The sequence below is a fragment of the Salvia hispanica genome, chromosome 5 (assembly GCF_029641045.1).
Source record: "Salvia hispanica isolate PSC_SH4W2 chromosome 5, Shi_PSC_v1, whole genome shotgun sequence".
Classification (NCBI taxonomy): domain Eukaryota; kingdom Viridiplantae; phylum Streptophyta; class Magnoliopsida; order Lamiales; family Lamiaceae; genus Salvia; species Salvia hispanica.
Genome location: NC_142696.1, coordinates 22,413,210 through 22,431,929, shown reverse-complemented (window position 1 = coordinate 22,431,929; position 18,720 = coordinate 22,413,210). Strand labels below are relative to the sequence as shown.

The 18,720-nt window shown below is 34.7% G+C and overlaps 2 protein-coding genes across 2 annotated transcripts; both read left to right on the top strand.

Moving 5' to 3' along the window:
- Window positions 1-2,578: 2,578 nt before the first annotated feature.
- Window positions 2,579-5,821, top strand: LOC125191063 (mitogen-activated protein kinase homolog NTF6-like). Its single transcript, XM_048088525.2, has 6 exons — window positions 2,579-2,920; window positions 3,005-3,134; window positions 3,239-3,376; window positions 4,590-4,922; window positions 5,107-5,290; window positions 5,382-5,821. Exons 1-6 carry the CDS (start codon window positions 2,736-2,738, stop codon window positions 5,543-5,545), a joined length of 1,134 nt encoding a protein of 377 aa, XP_047944482.1. The 5' UTR covers window positions 2,579-2,735; the 3' UTR covers window positions 5,546-5,821.
- Window positions 5,822-6,521: 700 nt separating this feature from the next.
- LOC125187682 (mitochondrial hydrolase YKR070W) lies at window positions 6,522-10,800 on the top strand. Its single transcript, XM_048084307.2, has 12 exons — window positions 6,522-6,854; window positions 6,949-7,052; window positions 7,150-7,185; window positions 7,486-7,559; window positions 7,643-7,683; window positions 8,490-8,561; window positions 8,659-8,848; window positions 9,666-9,761; window positions 9,870-9,937; window positions 10,050-10,239; window positions 10,325-10,408; window positions 10,516-10,800. The coding sequence occupies exons 1-12, from the start codon at window positions 6,733-6,735 to the stop codon at window positions 10,567-10,569; spliced, it is 1,131 nt and encodes a 376-aa protein (XP_047940264.1). The 5' UTR covers window positions 6,522-6,732; the 3' UTR covers window positions 10,570-10,800.
- Window positions 10,801-18,720: the final 7,920 nt, after the last annotated feature.

Sequence of the window (18,720 nt, the reverse complement as noted above, 5' to 3'; positions counted from 1 at the left end):
TTTCCCCTCTTTCTCTCACACAAGACTCCACATCACCGGCCGACTACAACTCTGGTCTTGATAGCCATACCTATATCAATTTCCTAATGTAAATCATAGTACTCATTTTAATTTTTCACTCTGAACTATGAATACGAGCTTATGAGATTGTACATACAAAATACTTTGATTGTTGCGACTTAAAACATTTTTTTGTCTTTTTTTGTTTGGGCTAATTTTAAACATGATCATCCGTTCCCATAATTAAAAATGAATAAATATTTATACCCCCTTCTCTTTCTATGTTTTATCTTCTTAATTTGGTGACTTTGTTGAGTCACTATTGAGTACATGTCAGATATTACTACTGTTTTGAAATTTATTTAAATACAATGGCCAATCAGATCAGTCTTGGAGCCCAAGAATTTTTTTGAAGTCAAAGGATTTGAATATATATACACACGCTCAGTCTCTGAGTCTTCAACCCACACACCTCATTATTGATTATTCATTCATTAAGACTTAAGAGTAACATTTCCTCTGTTTGAACTTTTGTCTCTCTCATGGAATACAAGGCCCCAAATCATGTTTGTAAGCCAAATTACAGCCCTCCACCGAGAAGAGGGCAAATCAAGAGCAAGATCTTCAAGTGTATGATGAAATCAGCAGCTGGGTTGTTGTGGGAGAGCAACACAGGAGGTAATGGAGAGACCTCCACTTGTACAACCCCTCTTCAAACTCCCAACTCCATCTCACCTCATCATTATACAGATACTTGACGGATACTCAACACATCGCTCCATCTCCATTTTGTACAAATTTTTACTTCCATTTTTTTTCTTTTCTTCGAGTTGCAGCTGAGAAGCTGAAGCCGCGGTGGTTATGTTACTTGTAGCAATATGAGATTAATTACCTTGTTTTGTTTTAAATACTTTGTTTTGTTCATAAATAAGATTCTCTTTCTAGCAAGCTTTTTTACATGAATGATGCCACTTCACATTTGATGATATATTGATACTCATGATATGGTAATTTTACTGACAGTCTTATGTTAGGATAACAAAAAATAAAATATATGCTTCTGGGAATGATTGATTAGATCGTTTTCTAGTTCTATAGTTCAACGATAAATTATGACATATTAACATGTATAAACTGTACTCCAAATACTTCCTCTGTCCCCGAATAAGAGTTAGTACTAATTTTCATTTTAGTCCGTCCCCAATTAAGAGTAGCACTTCACTTTTACCATAAATGGACATTCCACTAACTTTTTTCAACTAACTTTTCTTTATATTTTTTAAAACTCGTATCCGGTCAAAGTGCTACTCCTAATGGGGGACGGGGGAGTATTAGCTTTAGGGGAAATTATTGACCGTACGTATAGTCGAATATTACCCTGAATATTCTCATAAAAATATTGTACTAATACTAGTACTACTACTATACTCCTCTACCATTTTGTTACTATATTAAAAGGACAAAAACAGTGCATAACTTGTTGACAAAAGCCAATTTTGTAGACAAATTAATAATTGAAATATGGATTGTTGGATCCATCTACAGAATGCAGTTTTTAAAATAATCACAAGTAATGCTACCCCACTGGTGTTGCAAATTTCAATCAGTATAAAAATGTTAGAGTATCTCCGATGGCAATAGGCTAGTAATAAACTAGCCAAAAACTCATCCTCCACGTCATCAGAACAAGAAATTGGATTAGCACTAGGACTAGCCACAATAAACAAAATTAAATAAATAAATTACAATAATTTTATTTAAATTTAAAAAATTACATAGAAAAAATTACATAATTAAAAAAAATACATAAAAAAATCTATCACCGTGCATAAAATTACATTCACACAAATATGGTTTACGACACAAATACGAAAAAATGCAATCATTTTATGTAAATTAAAAAAAAAGTACTACATCCTAAAACAATTTACATAATTAATTAAAATACAAAAAAAATTACATAATCAATTAAAACACAAAAAAATTTACATAATTAATTAAAATACAAAAAAAATTACATAACTAATTAAAATACAAAAAAAATTACATATTAATTAAAATACCTAAAAAATATATATATAAAAAAAAAAAAGCTAGCCGGTCGCTAGCCGATTTTGGAGGCTGCAATGGAGGCTAGTCGATCGCGTGAATCGGCGTGAGCTAGCCGAAATCGATCTGGCCGGTCGCAATGGAGGCTAGCGGATAGGCTAGCCGATCCGCTAGCCTCCATTGGAGATGATCTAATGCTAGTAATGTTTTTTATTTCGACCACTTTCATTTCCTCACATGGTGACATTGCTGTTTGAAATTTATTTTTTCATTATAACTAGCCTAAAACAAGGAATAAAAACTGCATATTGCAATGCTCATGGTCTTGGTCTTGGCTCAATTTATTTATAAAAACTGTTGAAACATAAATAAATATGTTTTCTAGTAATATGATTTCTAATTTTGCTCACCTTATGTTAGTACTCCGTAAATTATTGGTTTAGGTAGTTTGGGGAATTAGAATTTTGAAACAACAAATAATAATGTAATTTAAAGTGGAATGAGAGGGGATGGGGGCAGAATATTTCAAATTTGCGAAAAAAAAGGCCCCTCCACACTCGATAATCCCTAAACCCCTTCCCCACCTCCCGTTCTTTTCCCCCCTTGCACTTGAGCTTTCAAATTCGCATACCTCCAAAATCTCCTTAACAAATTTGCAGTCTCCCACAGTCTCACAGCAAAACGAAATGGAAAGGGAGAAGGAAAACGAAAACGAAATCGAATCCAATGCTTCAGCTGTCCAAGTAAAAGGCGTTCCAATCCATGGCGGAAAATTCATTCAGTACAACGTCCTCGGCAACCTCTTCGAGGTCCCCTCCAAATACGCACCGCCGATTACTCCCGTTGGCCGCGGCGCTTACGGTCTCGTTTGGTAAACTCAATTTCCGCAATTCTGCTGTGCTTGTTTTTTCCGTTAGTGATTTGTGTGATTTGGTGTGGTATTGCTTCCCCGCAGCTCTGCTACCAATGCCGAGACGATGGAGGAGGTGGCGATTAAGAGAATCGCGAATGCTTTCGATAACAGGATTGATGCAAAGCGGACTCTGCGCGAGATCAAGCTGCTTACACACATGGATCATGAAAATGTAAATCGTTTATTGGAATTTTTTTTTGTTTCGGCTGTGTTAATTTATTAGGTCTCTGCTTCGAGGATTCATTAAGTATGAGGTTTGTTGATTACTGTTTGCAGGTTATCAAAATTAAGGATATTATTCGACCACCAGATAAAGCGGATTTTAATGATGTCTACATTGCTTATGAGTTAATGGATACTGATCTGCACCAGATAATATGCTCGACACAGGAACTAACTGAAGATCACTGCCAAGTGAGTTCATGCTTTTGGTTAGCATTATCATTTGGTTATTTGCCTCTTATCCGTTGATTTTTAAGCGCATCAACTTCTTAAATTGCTAAATTATATTAAGTTATTCTAATTATTATGCGCTCAGGATTATTAAAGTTTTTTGTAGCTTGGTATGAGACTCAAATTTGATGCCTATATCTTCCAGTGAGATGCTAGTGAGAGGGCATGAAAAGACTATAAATCAATTTAGAAGAGTTGGTATTGATTGATGCCTTGAATGATATTAAAATAAAATAAACTGCATACGGTACATGTTGACCTGCAGGACATGATTTTACTATTTGGTTCCCCAATGGATATTTGACTAACGCTCCTCTATTGTTCTGTATTAGGTCCCATGGATGTCTTTTGTTCTCAATGTATCTATATGAAGGTCTAATGAATGATAAATAAAATGAATTTCATTATGTTTTCTGGGATTGATCCAATAACGCATAAGCCATATAGTGATCTTTTATTTTTGCGTATTTTATAGTTCTGTAATTTGCATGATTGCAGTGTTTCACTACTAGTGTAATGGTATTCTATTGAGTGATAACTGATAACAGCACTGTGTTATCAACAATCTGTATAAACTTCTTTGAATATCTTCCTCCTTTCTTTCCCCCCTTTCTCTCAAGTGCATCATGATTCATGATCAGCAATACTTTGTTCCTGCTGCAAGTACAAATTCCTGTTTTTGTTTGCTGTTGGTGCAACTAAGATATAGTGATCTGCTCAAGGTCCTTTTTATTGATTAACATATGTGTTCCCTTCCCAGAAAACATTTGCCTTTCTCAATACCACATTATTATTGCCCCAGAGAATTTTTTGCCTTCTTGAATTGGATCAGCGGATGGGTTGAGTCATACCTTCATGTATCTTTGTATTAAAATCACATTGGCAGCAACAGAAGGATCATGTATTTTATCATACTACTAAATATCATCTTTACAACCTTCTATGCCTAATCTGATTTTTTGTGTGGATTAAACATTTAAACTACTGTTCTCCATCTTAAACCACAACTTTGAAATCATAACTGGAAAAATATGCCTCCTTAGGAAACTTACCTTTTTGAATCCCCTGTGATGATTCTTTCGCTTGGGATACCTTAGAATGATCTTATGAAGTGCATGTTTGCTTGATTTGATGAATAACTGCTTAATGTGTTGCCTGTGTCTGGTTTTGGCAGTATTTCCTTTATCAGTTACTGCGGGGGCTTAAATATGTACATTCAGCTGGTGTTCTCCACCGAGATCTCAAGCCCAGCAATTTACTCCTGAATTCTAACTGTGATCTCAAGATTTGTGACTTTGGACTTGCAAGAACCAGCACAGAGACAGACTTAATGACTGAGTATGTTGTAACCCGATGGTATCGAGCTCCTGAATTATTACTCAACTGTTCCGAGTATACTGCAGCAATAGATATGTGGTCAGTTGGTTGCATATTGATGGAGATCATTAAAAGAGAACCTCTTTTTCCGGGCAAAGACTACATCCAGCAGCTGGGGCTGATAACTGAGGTACCTTCCCTGGACCATAGTTAAAGCAACCTTATCATGTTCTTTAAAACTTATTTTGTTCTCATTTCAAGATGAAAGAAAAAAAATTATCATTCCTGCAGGCACTATATATATTTCCCTAGTTTATGAATAAATTAGGACATGAAACTCAAGCTTTAACTTTTCTATTTACATTTTTGAACAGCTATTGGGTTCCCCTGAAGATTCTGATCTTGGATTTTTAAGGAGTGAGAATGCTCAAAGGTACATCAAGCAGCTTCCTCATGTACCCAAGCAACCCTTTTCTCAGAAGTTTCAAGGTGTATCCCCTGTCGCGATAGATCTTGCAGGGAGGATGCTAGTATTTGATCCAGCTAAACGTATTTCTGGTGAGACTGGTTGTTCTTGTACTTTGAGCATTTTAATCATTTTAATCATTTATTCATCTCGTTGCTGATTAGTGGTTTTATATGGTTATAGTTGAGGAAGCACTGAATCATCCATTTTTATCAAGTCTCCATGAGATCAACGAGGAGCCTACTTGCCCTTCTCCCTTTGTGTTTGATTTTGAACAATCCTCTTTAAGTGAAGAGGACATAAAGGAGCTAATATTGGTGGAGTCTCTCAAGTTCAACCCAGAATAGTCATGACATCTGTTTTCCTTGGTTTTTACGGCTTCTTGTTTGTCTTGGCTTAGTGTAGATAGGAGATTTGCATTTGTTAAGTGTGTTTATGGTTTTGTATAAGATGTATTCCTATATCTGTCTTCAGAAAATATCGGATGTCGGGAAGGGGAACTCCAACAATCCTGTAAGGGAAAATCGAAAGAATTGTTCGTGTTGTAATTGATTTTGCGGTTTGTTGTTTGCTGAGTATCATAATGAAAATTGTTGGTCACTCATGTGGTTTGTTTTCTGATATATTTTTCATAGTTACTCAATTTGTTCTTAATCTTCATCTGCGTGATACGACGATTCTGTCTATAAAGATGCTCTTAGATTATTCTACTGAATCTCTGATCATGGATCTTCTTTTCTTCAGAGGGGATATATGATCATAGACATAAGGTGTCTTAACAATTTTAGAACTTCATTTGTTTCATCGTTAAAAATGAGTGTCACATCACTGTAGGAATAGTGAATTTTGTTTAGTAGATCGAGTTCATCGTGTATAAAAATTTAACAAATATTTACTCATTGCATCATCGGGCGTAAAAGTCGAGTTTACTCACATGCGTCCATCCAAAAAATGTAGAAAATCGTCCTATTTGGAAGGTTGAAGTAAAATTACAATTTTGTGAGTAAAATCATACAATAATATAGTAAAATTACAATTTTGTAGAAAATATTCTTTTAAAGAGGATGGAGTAAAATTACTACTGTATTTGATAGTATAATATATACGCTAGGGTTTGAGTTTTTTTTTTTTTTTTTAAGGTTTGAATTTAGTATAAATGTTAGAAATACTTTATGATGGAATGTGATTTTCTATTTATAAAATATGACCCACAATTTGGACAAAAAGTAAAAAAAAAATGGCTGATAGTATATTAACTTATTAATGGAGCAATCGTTTCGTTTAAATATTTGGTGCATATTACGAATTGTGTTAGAGGAACAAGAATGTGTGGAGTCGCCGAAAATGAAAATGCTTCATAGAGGAGGAGCTTATAATGATTTACCAATAAAACAATTTATTTCTATCTTACGGAATTGTTTTAGACCTTCAATCATTAGTCAGATTGAATAACTTCTGATTTTGTTGGTGAAGGCATATAAGATCTATAGGCATCAATTAATAACAGTGGTAGAACAAGAGAAACGGAAAAAAAATGAAATTTCTTCATATTCTGACAAAAGCTTCTACTTCTCGCCACAATCGGAGTAGAGTTTTTTCAATCGCCGCCAATGGCCGCTTCTTCTCCGATCAGGCTCACTCCCAATCTCATCGCCGGTAATTTTGATTTATATTCGCGAACATGAAAATGTTCGTTACTAAAAGAGAGATTGATTGTCATACTATTTTTGTCTTGTTGATTTCCCGGAAGCTCCTCCTTCGGCATTGCTTTTGACATTGACGGCGTGCTTCTGCGTGGCGAAACTCCCGTCGGCGGCTCTCCGCAGGCTTTGGAAAGATTATACGACGAGTCTGGTAACTGAATTCTGATAGTATAGGAGTGCAATGTATATTATTTTGCTAAGAAATTGATTTAGCTATTTGATTTTTTTTTGTTCTTTTCTGATTGCAGGTAATCTGAGAGTACCCTATGTATTTTTGACCAACGGTGAGTATTACCTTCAGCAATTCAAAATTAAATAGTAAGTATATTGTATAGCTTTTCTACTGAGAGGGCTCTAGTAGACTTAGTTAAGTATATCAGTTTTCCTTTTTTTTCCTAAAACTTACATGTTGTATGATCTATTATGCTGTATATTCGTCTTGTCAAGCACCGGTTCAGTTCACTTTTGATGATTTATTCAACAAAATACTGAATGATTCAATGAGAAAGGGATTTCCTGTTTCAGATTTATATTTGACAAGTGTTTTATGATGTTCGTTTTCTAAACTTATGAGCTACTCACAGGAGGTGGTGTTCCTGAATCCGAAAGGGCTACAGAATTGAGCAAATTACTGAATGTCCCTATTTCGGCCTCCCAGGTGAGTCGAAGTTAATTTTACATTCATGAATTTTTTATTTCCCTGATTGTTAGAAGGCCAACTCTTGCCTAATTTCATTGCAGGTTATACAGGGGCATTCGCCTTTCAAGCAGCTTGCAAAGAGGTTATCTACGTATTTCATTTTAGGATGTTTGTTGTTGAGTCTATATACTGACTGTTTCTCAAATAGATAGTGTTACAAGAGGTCAAGAGTCTATCGCTTTGGTAAAATGTTTTAAACATCTTACTATACATATTGTTTCAAACTACTGCTTCACTCTCACAAGTCAGCATTGGAGGGAAAACTCTGCTTGATATTATATGGAGATGGCGAGTCTCTGAGACTAAATAAAAAATTATCCCTGGGCACAGTTTCTTAAGATATTTTTATTGATAAATAACATCATATGCCTTGAAGGAATATAAAAGAATGTGAACTAGATCCTGCTTGTTAGATACATGAGTCATGAAGTCATTCTCTCTCTAGGTTAGCAATTTGTTTTCCTCTTCTACTAAATTAACCGTATTTCTGATTGATCTAATATATTTGAACATTCTAATGAAGTTATGATTAGTTTCTGGCAATGCTTCCTCTATAATCTACTCACCCCTACGGTTAATATGACATGATTTTGTATTTGGTTGAATAGATTGTTCTCCATAAAACCATGCGGATGGCATGTTGCTATAAATCATTAGATGTTTTGAACAACTTCAGCTCCGCCAAGGTGGCTAGCACAATTGTGTGAATTATTTGACACTAGTGTAACATATCCATTTACTGGAAGTACTGGTTCTTATGAAATGCCAATTAAGTTCTTGGAGAAAAAGTCCATGAGAATATAGTAGATTGAGATAAATCATAAAAGTAGATTTTGATTTTCACGATTCAGTGAATAAAGCTCTCGCTTATCAGTCTTCTTTCTGCAGATTTGAAAATGATCTCGTAATTGCAGTAGGCAAAGGTGAACCTGTTGCGGTGATGTCTGAATATGGTTTCAAGTAAGCTTTCCCATGCATTTGTTATCTGCTCTTGCATATTTTGTCAATGTGGCCTAATCTTCTTCTGTGTTGCTTAATTACGCCCATTATTTCTCAGAAATGTTCTTTCCATCGATGAATATGCATCTTATTTTGAGCATATCGACCCACTGGGGAAATTTAAAAATTGGTCCAAGCAACAAGTTGGTTATTGGAAAAGCAGACACAGGAAAGTTGATCCTTGTTCAGAAAGAGTGCAAGCTGTCTTCATAGTTAGTGATTCTGTTGATTGGAGCAGGGACATTCAGGTGTTTCTCTATCTGAACGCGTTTTTTCACCCTCTCACAAAAGAATACAATTCATTTTTCAGTTATGGCTTGGTTAGCTTTATGAAATTTATTTAATAGAGTAATTGGTTAGAAAAGAGTTTAGGCCATGATACAGTTTTGCTCCAAATCTTTGCTGTCTTACGAATGAAAGGTAACCATATTTCTTTTCGGAAGTTGGGGGTAGGGGTTGGGGATAGAATCCTGCTCCATCACTCTTGCATGGGTGACGAATTGTCGAATACCAATAGGGTTACGTGGTATAGGTACAGGTATCTTTTAATAAGTTAATCATATCTTGACCATGCCACTTCTAATACAAGTGAAAAATGGAGTACAAGTTTATGCTTGTAAACTGCGTTATAAAAGTTACTCTCTTGAGTTAATGATTTTCTGCCCTGGGCTCTACTTATTATTTATCAAACTAAATAATGTAGTCATAGCCATTTATTAGTGTGACATAAAGTTCAATACAAGAAACAACTTTATCTCCATCACAAGACGGCTTTGAACTACTTACTCTTATAGGAGTAAATAGGGTTTAGCCCTAAGCCTGCAGAGGAACAGCCTTGTTTGGAATTTATAGAAATATTGTTAACAGCTCTGTTCTAGATAACGAGGCCTATATTTTGAGTGTTAAGGTAAATGGTTTGTTACTTAACCCATCCTTTTGTGATGAACGAAACTTATCCTCTACTATGACAGATTAATTAAACATGTAACTTTCTTTTAGTTTTGTTGGGACTTTGTTAGTTTCGAGCAGAGCCCCCAAAGTCTAAGCATATAGCCTCAATTTCAGGTTCTGTGTGACATTTTGAGCACTGGAGGTCTTCCTGGAAGAGAAATTTCCAGCCAACCACCTGTGTATTTTGCAAATGACGACCTCTCCTATCAAGTTAGTTTGCCTTCTACACATGAAGCCTGGTGTTAACCTATGTGTTAACCTATATTACTGAGTTAACTATATTTTGTTACTTTACTAACTAATTGCTTCCAAAGGTAGGGTCTATTTCCGACTGAGCGTTTTGGCATGGGTGCTTTCAGGATTGCTTTAGAATCCATCTACAACAGGTAATGCTTTGAAATAGAGTTAAATCATAGATTTATATTGCCAATTTATTCAGATAATAGAATCATAAATCTGCTAATCTACACTCTAAGGAGATCTTCTTTGATTGCTCAGAATGTACTCTAATCCTCTGGATTATACATCCTATGGGAAACCAAATCCATCTGTATTCAAGAATGCTGAGAATGTGCTAATGCAAGTTGCACCCTTGAGCACAACTGTTGAGAGTAATGAAGTACATCCGTTCAAGACGCTATACATGATAGGAGATAATCCCCATGTTGACATTAACGGAGCTCGTCAGGTTTTCTCCCCAGCAAACAAATTTCTTGCTAATTTTCCAACTCTTCAGATGTTGTTAGATAATAGTACATGGTTTATGGTTGCAGGCGGGACATCCTTGGTTCTCGATCTTGACGAGGACGGGGGTTTTCAAAGGGAAGGAAAATCATCCATTATATCCCGCGGATTTGGTACATCTTCTCTAAAGTTCAATTTCATGTTGTATAATGCCCTTAAGTAAATGTATGTTTTCACCAAAGGTGACAGTAATTTGATGTGGTTTCATGGTAATGTGCAGGTGGTTGACACAGTGGAAGAAGCGGTGGATTATATTTTGAGCAAAGAAACATAGCAATCTTGGAATTAGTTATACCTTGGTTTGGAAGAAGTACTACATTGTTTGTGGTATAGATTGGAGTCGATAGATTATAAGTTGTGTTGCTCCATACTTAAAGGCAGGAACAATCCCTTGACGTTACGGATGGACGAGTCTTATGCCACTCGGCAACACCCTTTGAGTTTGTCAATTTGTCATATTGATATTTGCTGCAGTTGATTAAAACAAGAGAAGCAATTATTTGTTTGTTTGTTTTGGCGAAAGGATTTCAAACCCGACACTAACATTATGGGCATCATCTAGTGCGTGGAATGGCACATAAATTTTACGCACTCACACTATTCATGTGCTTAGTCCCATATCCACAACACTATGCAAAATAGAGTAGTAGTATAATAATATTTAGAGTGAACTACATATTTAGTCTCTATGTATGGCTGATTGAACGCTGGAGGTATCTATGTTTCAAAAAATGCATCAGACACCTCTACGTATGGGTATAATATCGTTTGAAGTCTTTTTTCACTTTTTATGGTCTTTTATGCCCTTCTCATCCTCCCTTTTTTTCCGAAATGCCACTAAGGGCATTTCAGTCTTTACAATATTTCATCATTACTTTTTGAATTGGGATATTGACTGCATGCTTTAAGACAGTGTGTCCAGGGAGATAATTTGATATGTTTTGGTGTAGAATTCACAGTTACTATGCAAAGAGGTTTTCGTTCCCTCCTAAAATAAGACTAAGCTTCCATCCTTCTTCAACATTCCTTGTCTAACATTCTCACTCTCACTCTCACTCTCACCACTCTCTTGAATCAGAGACAATTTCTAAATCAGCTTTGTTGCCACACCAACACTTTTCGTAGTTAAATCTGGGCCACCTGCAACCAATTTTGCAGACATTTGACAAGTTCATCGACTGGGTTGACATTGAAGAAGAGGAACGACAAAGATAACACTAATTACTTTCAAACAAATAAGAAAAATAGAGAGAAGGGCGACAAAGAGAGAAATGAGATGTGAATTTCAGAAAAGAAGAAGAAGATGTTTAGATATATCAATATTTTTGTGAACTACGAAATATGGAAAGATTGAAATACCCTTGGAGTGGCATTTTGGAAAAAAATGAGGGTGGGAAGGGCATGAAAGACCATAAAAAGTGAAAAAGGACTTCAAATGATATTATACTCATACGTAGAGGTGTCTGGTGCATTTTTTGAAATATAGGTACCTCCAGCATTCGATCAGTCATACGTAAGGACTAATTTTATAGTTCACTCTAATATTTAAACTAAAACAAAAATAGATTCAAATACTTATATCACAATTACATAAAACATGCTACTCCGTGCAACTTACTAACGTAATCTAAGTGTTTAAACATACTAGCATAAATAATATTAAAAACTCAAAATTTGTACTGCTCCCACAAATATTTATCTTCTACTTTTATTTTATGTAGTTGTCTTGTCTAGTATTTTTTATTCAAAGGATTTCTGTCTTATGCATCTTTTTAATTATTAATGTTAACTGTTGTTTTGTTATATTTCATACTCATATTAAGCAATTAATTATTAGTTAAATTTATTTAAATTTTTTATAGAATTAAAAAAATATTTAATTAAATTAATTAAAATTATTTAATTAAATTGGGTCAACTAATTAACTAATCTAATTTAATACAAATTCATTTATATTTATAAAATAGATTAGTTAAATTGGACTATTTATAAGGGAGCCCAGTAATTAAATTAGGTCAACAATCAAAGTCATAAATCATAATACTATAATACTCATACTAATAAAATCAAGATATTATCTCGATCGGCGTTGTGCCGCCTCGTCCACCAATCACCAATGTTATTCTTTTCTGTAAATTCTTCCTTTCCTTCCAATTTCTTCACGTATGGTTTTTTTTAAAAAAATTTCTTCACGTATGTTGATTACTCTTCACTTTTATTTCCAATTTCGATAAATATACAAGGATTTTGGACTTGAACACAATAAATAAAATTTTTGAAAGAGTAGTATAATAAAAAAACGTCAAATGAGATGCATTTTCAAATACCGATAAAGGTATTTTCGTACGGTAGGTTTTAGAATATTATTGGATATGGCGTAACAAACTAACACATAATTGTGATTTACTAAATTAATTATATAGTAGGTGTAACGGCCCAATCTAACGAGGTCTAATTTAAATTCAAATTCAAATCTGACTTGTTAAGAAAATTCTTAATCCGAACACAAAACTGACCTACTACATTCAAAACTAAACACAAATCACACACGACGACAAATATAATATAATTAGACACAATACGAAAACGATCCTAACATAATATATGTCTTTAAACATTATATTCCATCCGTCCTAAGCTATTTTTGTTTCACGCTAATCAAGGTGACAAGGATTGTGGACATACTATGGAGTTAATTTCTATAGTTTCTAATAATCAATTGGGATATATACTGATTGTAATTCAACCTCTATATAATAACAAACCAGTCTCAAATGAATAAAAAACTATGTATAACATAATTATTCATTCAAGAGAAAACCTGTTCAAACAAAATCTTAATCATTACACGGTCCAAATGTTAATTAATAGAAATAGTTGTGATTTGTTGTAAAATTCTAATTGCCCCCTCCTCACCCACTCCAGGATCAGGAATTAAAGACAAACGTCGTGAATTAAAGAAGAACACGTCTCCGTAAATTATTAATTTAAATCATTTTCACCCCTCTGATTAAAATAATGCAGAAAATACAAATCATATACCGTCTAGACATCTTATTCCTCCCGACAAAAAATGACTAGGATTTGGAATATTTAGGCAAAGTACAGGTGCACAATTATATGTCACCTAATTTGTGGTTAATCCCAGTTTAAGCCAATCATAAGTTCGTCAATCTTGTTTGGGATCCCAAACAGTTGAGAAAATAGAAGATGATTAGGTTTTGCTCCATAATCAACCTCACTTTCGGCGACTTAATTATAATATTCCGGATTAATAAATCCTAATTTGATTAGCTTAATTAAAAATCTTTCACGGCTTTACCACCACACACGTGGGATATGTGCCTCGAGAAAAAAAAGTTCTATCATTACAGTATAAATTTGAACGATTAAAGAAGCTATGTCCACCATCCTGCAAAATATATATGTATAAATGCTTATATTGTTATTATTTTGTTATTAATTAGGGGTGAACAAATAATTAAATACCACACTTTACTGTATCCAAAAATTCTGGTTATTCGGTATGCCGCAATTTTCTGTATAGTTTCAGTACGACAACAGTATCAATTTTTCTATACCACAGTGTACCGTGGCGTAACGAATTTTTTGTATAACCATATATTTGGTATGATATTGATAGCATGAATATTTCCATTTATTCTTTTCGAGTAAAACAGCTCAATATTCGATTGCACATATATAAAACAGCTCTATATTCATTGTTAGAAGTTCTATATATTTGTCTTATGGAGTATACAGGTTTACACAACTTAATTCGTGATACATAAACGTGATATATATGCCTACTAAAAGGTTTGTCCATTGAAAGATAACTCAGTGTTTGACCATTATTAATGATGGTTTTGCACTAAATTTTTTTTATTTTATTTTCCAAGATAGCAATAAGAATATACTTGAGCATTTTCATGATATTATATTATTGTGTCACCCTCGTTGGCTACCCAATTTTTTCCTTTGGAAAAATTCAATTTTAGTCCTTATATAATGAACCAAGACAAGCATGAACAATGGAGTGTTCTACTGAAAAAAATGTTAGACTTTAATTCTTGTGTTATTTTATTTCTATGTTTATTTATAATATATCTTATGTATGTATTAAAATAAATTCTTAATTTATGTTTAAGATAATTGGACTTTAAATAAATCACTTCAGTATCACACCTTTTGTTTTTTTATGGATCTCATATAGTATTAGCTAAATAAGTTTTTATAAAACTTAATAGTCATCTCAATTTATTTATACTTGAACTTTTACTAAAACCTTCCATTTTATAAAATTTTACTAACTTCGTCCATGAAAATAGTCTCATTTTGCTATTTTGCAGTGTCCAAGAACAATAGTCTCATGTCAAAAATGAAAATTTTCTCATATTTTATCAATTTTTTCTCTTTTTCTCTCTTATTTTTTCCTCTCATATTTTGCATTTTACGGTTTATTAACTCTTAAGTAATACTACTCCACTTCCCTTCGTTCCAAGATAGTTGAAATATTTCTTTTAAATATGAGATTTAAGAAACTGATGTATTTTAATTATGGGATGGAAATGGATATTTTTCTTAAGAAATTAATATAAAGGGAATACAGTATGAGAGAGAAAGAGATAGTAAAGTAAGAAAAAAAAATATTTGCGAAAAAATAAAATGATTCAACGGCATAACCTAAATGACAAGGAGAAGTAATATTTATTAAGAGCTACGAAAATTCATGTCGAAAAACATCAAATGATCAAAACATGGATTGTGATTTGTGCATGTTCTTTCGACCTTCCCCTTGTTCCACCACGACCTTAAAAGAAAAAGTATATGCAAAGAAAAGTGTGTAAGTTATTATTGTCCATTTGTACAAAAATGTACTTACAAATTAATTAATAAATTAGTCTAAAATATACTACTACGACTCAACGTGGCTAAGAGCATCCGCAATGGTCGGCTAGCGACCGGCTAGCCGATTCTTTGGACTAGCCGAACCATTGGAAGCGGCAAGCGGCTAACCGGCGAGCCGATCGGCGTGGGCTGGCCGATCGGCTAGCCGCCATTGTGGCGGCCCGATCGGCCAGCGCCGATTTTTGTATTTTTTTTTTCAAACCTATATAAACGCGATTTTCGTTTCATTTTCATTTGCACCACTTGTTTTAACGAGTTTTCTCTCTCTCTAACTTTCTGTACAAGAGCATCATCGCGCGATGAGTAACGCGGGTGGTAGCGGTGGTGGTAGTGGTGGGGATGCTGAGGAGTACGAACGGAGGATGAACGAGGCTATGAATGCCTACATGAACCGCGAGATGGAGCGGTACATGCGTAGGGTGGAACAGCAGACGATACCTCGCCCTCCACGAGTTGTCCACCGCCGAGCAGTGATTGATCAGGATCACGTAGCTGCACATCAGCGGCTGTACGACGACTACTTTTCAGAGTACCCGCGGTTTCCCGCCAACATGTTCCGGCGGCGTTTTAGAATGCACAGGGAGTTGTTTATGCGCATCGTTGGGGCATTAGAGCGTCAATATCTGTGTTTCCGCTTCAGGCACGATGCGGCTGGCAGACCCGGCCACACCCCTATTCAAAAGTGCACGGTGGCAATCAGGCAGTTGGCCTACGGAGGCGCGGCAGACATGTGGGATGAGTACCTCCACATCGGTGAGTCGACAGCCCTGAAATGTCTGAAGGATTTCTGTGGGGGGCGTGATAAGCGTTTTCGGTGAGCAGTACCTTCGAAGCCCTACTCCCGAAAATTGTCAGAATTTGATGCAGATGCACAGGGAGGAGCATGGGTTCCCCGGGATGTTAGGCAGCATAGATTGTATGCATTGGGAGTGGAAGAACTGTCCGACTGCCTGGAAGGGGGCCTACACGACCGGCTACAAGTCAAAGAATCCCACGATAATCCTCGAGGCCGTAGCTGATTACCGGCTGTGGATCTGGCATGCGTATTTTGGGGTAGCCGGGTCGAACAACGACCTCAACGTCCTGAACTCGTCTCCCCTCTTCAACGAGAAGTGCCAGGGCGTCGGTCCAGCCGTCTCATTTGTGGCCAACGGCAACCGGCATGATATGGGCTACTACTTGGCGGATGGGATATACCCTCGGTGGCCGGTCTTTGTGAAGACGATCAGACAAACAAGTGATGAAAAGAAGGCCTACTTTGCGGAACGACAGAAGTCGGCGCGCAAGGACGTGGAGCGCGTATTTGGTGTGCTCCAGTCTCGATGGGCGGCAATTAAGGGTCCAACGCGTTTGTGGGATGTCGGATGCGTTTCCCAGATAATGTACGCCTGCATTATCCTGCACAACATGATCGTCGAAGACGAAGGCGTACAACTGACTAGTTGGGTCAATGACGATGAAGCCGGTCCAAGCCACGGAACGGCCACCCCTAGTGTACGACGTGGGGTACCTCTCGATGAAGCCGACCGCCTCAAGGAATTTGCCAACATGCGCCAAGTGGATGCTCATATTCAACTCCAAAAGGATATAATTGAAGAGTTGTGGGCACGGAGGATTGCACGACGATAGTTTTTTTTCTTTATTATGTACCTTTTTAAATGTAATTTTATTTATCTATGTACCTTTTTTAAATGCAATTAATGAATTTTCCCGTATATGTCTCGTAAATTTAATTCCGCAATTTAATCGTAATTTTAATTCCGTAAATGTAGTATATTTTGAATTATTTTTATTGCGGCTGGCCTATGGCTGGCCTAAATCTGATTTGGCAGGTGGATTTTTTAGTGTTGATGACGTGGCAGAGGAGAGAATGGCTGGCCTATTGCTGGCCTAAGCACCATTGCAGATGCTCTAATACAAAAGCAGAAGTGATTTTTCATTTCCGTAATCTTCATTGATAAATTAAGCTAAAAATGGCTAAAACAAAAGCATAAGATATTTTTTATTCCATAATCTGCCGTGTATCACAACATCTCACTAATAATTTATTGCTATTTTATTATGTTAATGTTTATTCAATAAAAGTCCATTATTATCACGTTACTTCATGATTAATACTATTAATAACAAAAATTATGGAGTATATCATAATTTTGGTCGAATTTCAAAATTTCCATAAATTTAAAACTTAGATCATAAAAACCATTCACTTTAATATTGTTACTACTATTCTCAAAATAAAAACAAATATAGTAGTAATTAAATTTATATCTGATGTACTACATATCAGAACAATATAATTTTAAATAATTCTTTTTTAAAGAGATCAATCAAACATGGTGTGGTCATCCACATAAAGCTTAAATATTACTCCTATTTCTTTTTTTTTATTGTTCTATTACAGTTGTGTCATTTTTTTAGAAATATACGAAGTACAACATACTTTATCTCTTAACTTTGATTTTATCACATTATTTCTGATTTTAGAGATTGTAGGGGAATTAACAACAATAAAGTTTGTGGCCTTTACGAATTACGACCAAATTTTAAGTTTTTGATAAATTTCAGAAATCAGCCAAAAATCATGATACCAACGACCAATTGCTCTCAAAGAAATAATTATTTAGGTTCATATACCGATTTTGTGGTTTGCATTTTTTGTTTGGATTCCAATTTTGTTATACTACAACCGTCCAAGCAAAAGAGTTTTCTTTTTAATGTTAAATTGGCAAAATAAGAGATAGAGAGAAAAATGACTATAATATTATTAGTGAAAAATGAGAAACATCTCATTAAAAAACAGAAATTTTACATAAATAGATAATGACTAATTTCAGGAGATGAAAAACAATATTTTTTCATGGATGATGTAATAAATGTTAATCACAATGTATTATTATGAAATAATAATAAATTTCTTTTGTAACAAATATTACTTCCTCCGCTCTCAAATTAAGTGAATTAAATTCCTTTTCGTGTTCCACAATTTAATTGAATCATTTATATTTTTTTACAAAATTCCATTGTTTTAATTTTTCTTATTTCTCTCTTGTACTTTAGTAACTTAGATTTTATTTTCTCTACTGTATCTTCTTTATATTTTATCCCTCTTTACTACCAGTATATAACTACATATCACTTTTTAAAATTCCATAAGAAAAAAACGCGTGACGTAATATGGGATCAAAGAGTTTTAAAGTAGTGAAATTGTTTAAATAAAAAAAAAAATGATGTTCTCTTTGTTCCACGAAATAAATCACTTTCTAATTTTGAAAATTCTTTTGGAAACCATTTTTTACCAACAATACTTTAGTACTTTTATGTTTTTCCTTAAAATTAGTCACTTATTTCCATTTTCGTCCGTCCTTAAAAATTTATCACTTTTCACTTTTACCATTTTTGGTAGTAGATCCTACATTCACCAACTCAATACCAACTCAATTCCACTCACATTTTATTAGTATAAAACTAATACTCCCTCCGTCCCACAATAGGAGTCACATATTTTATGAGCACG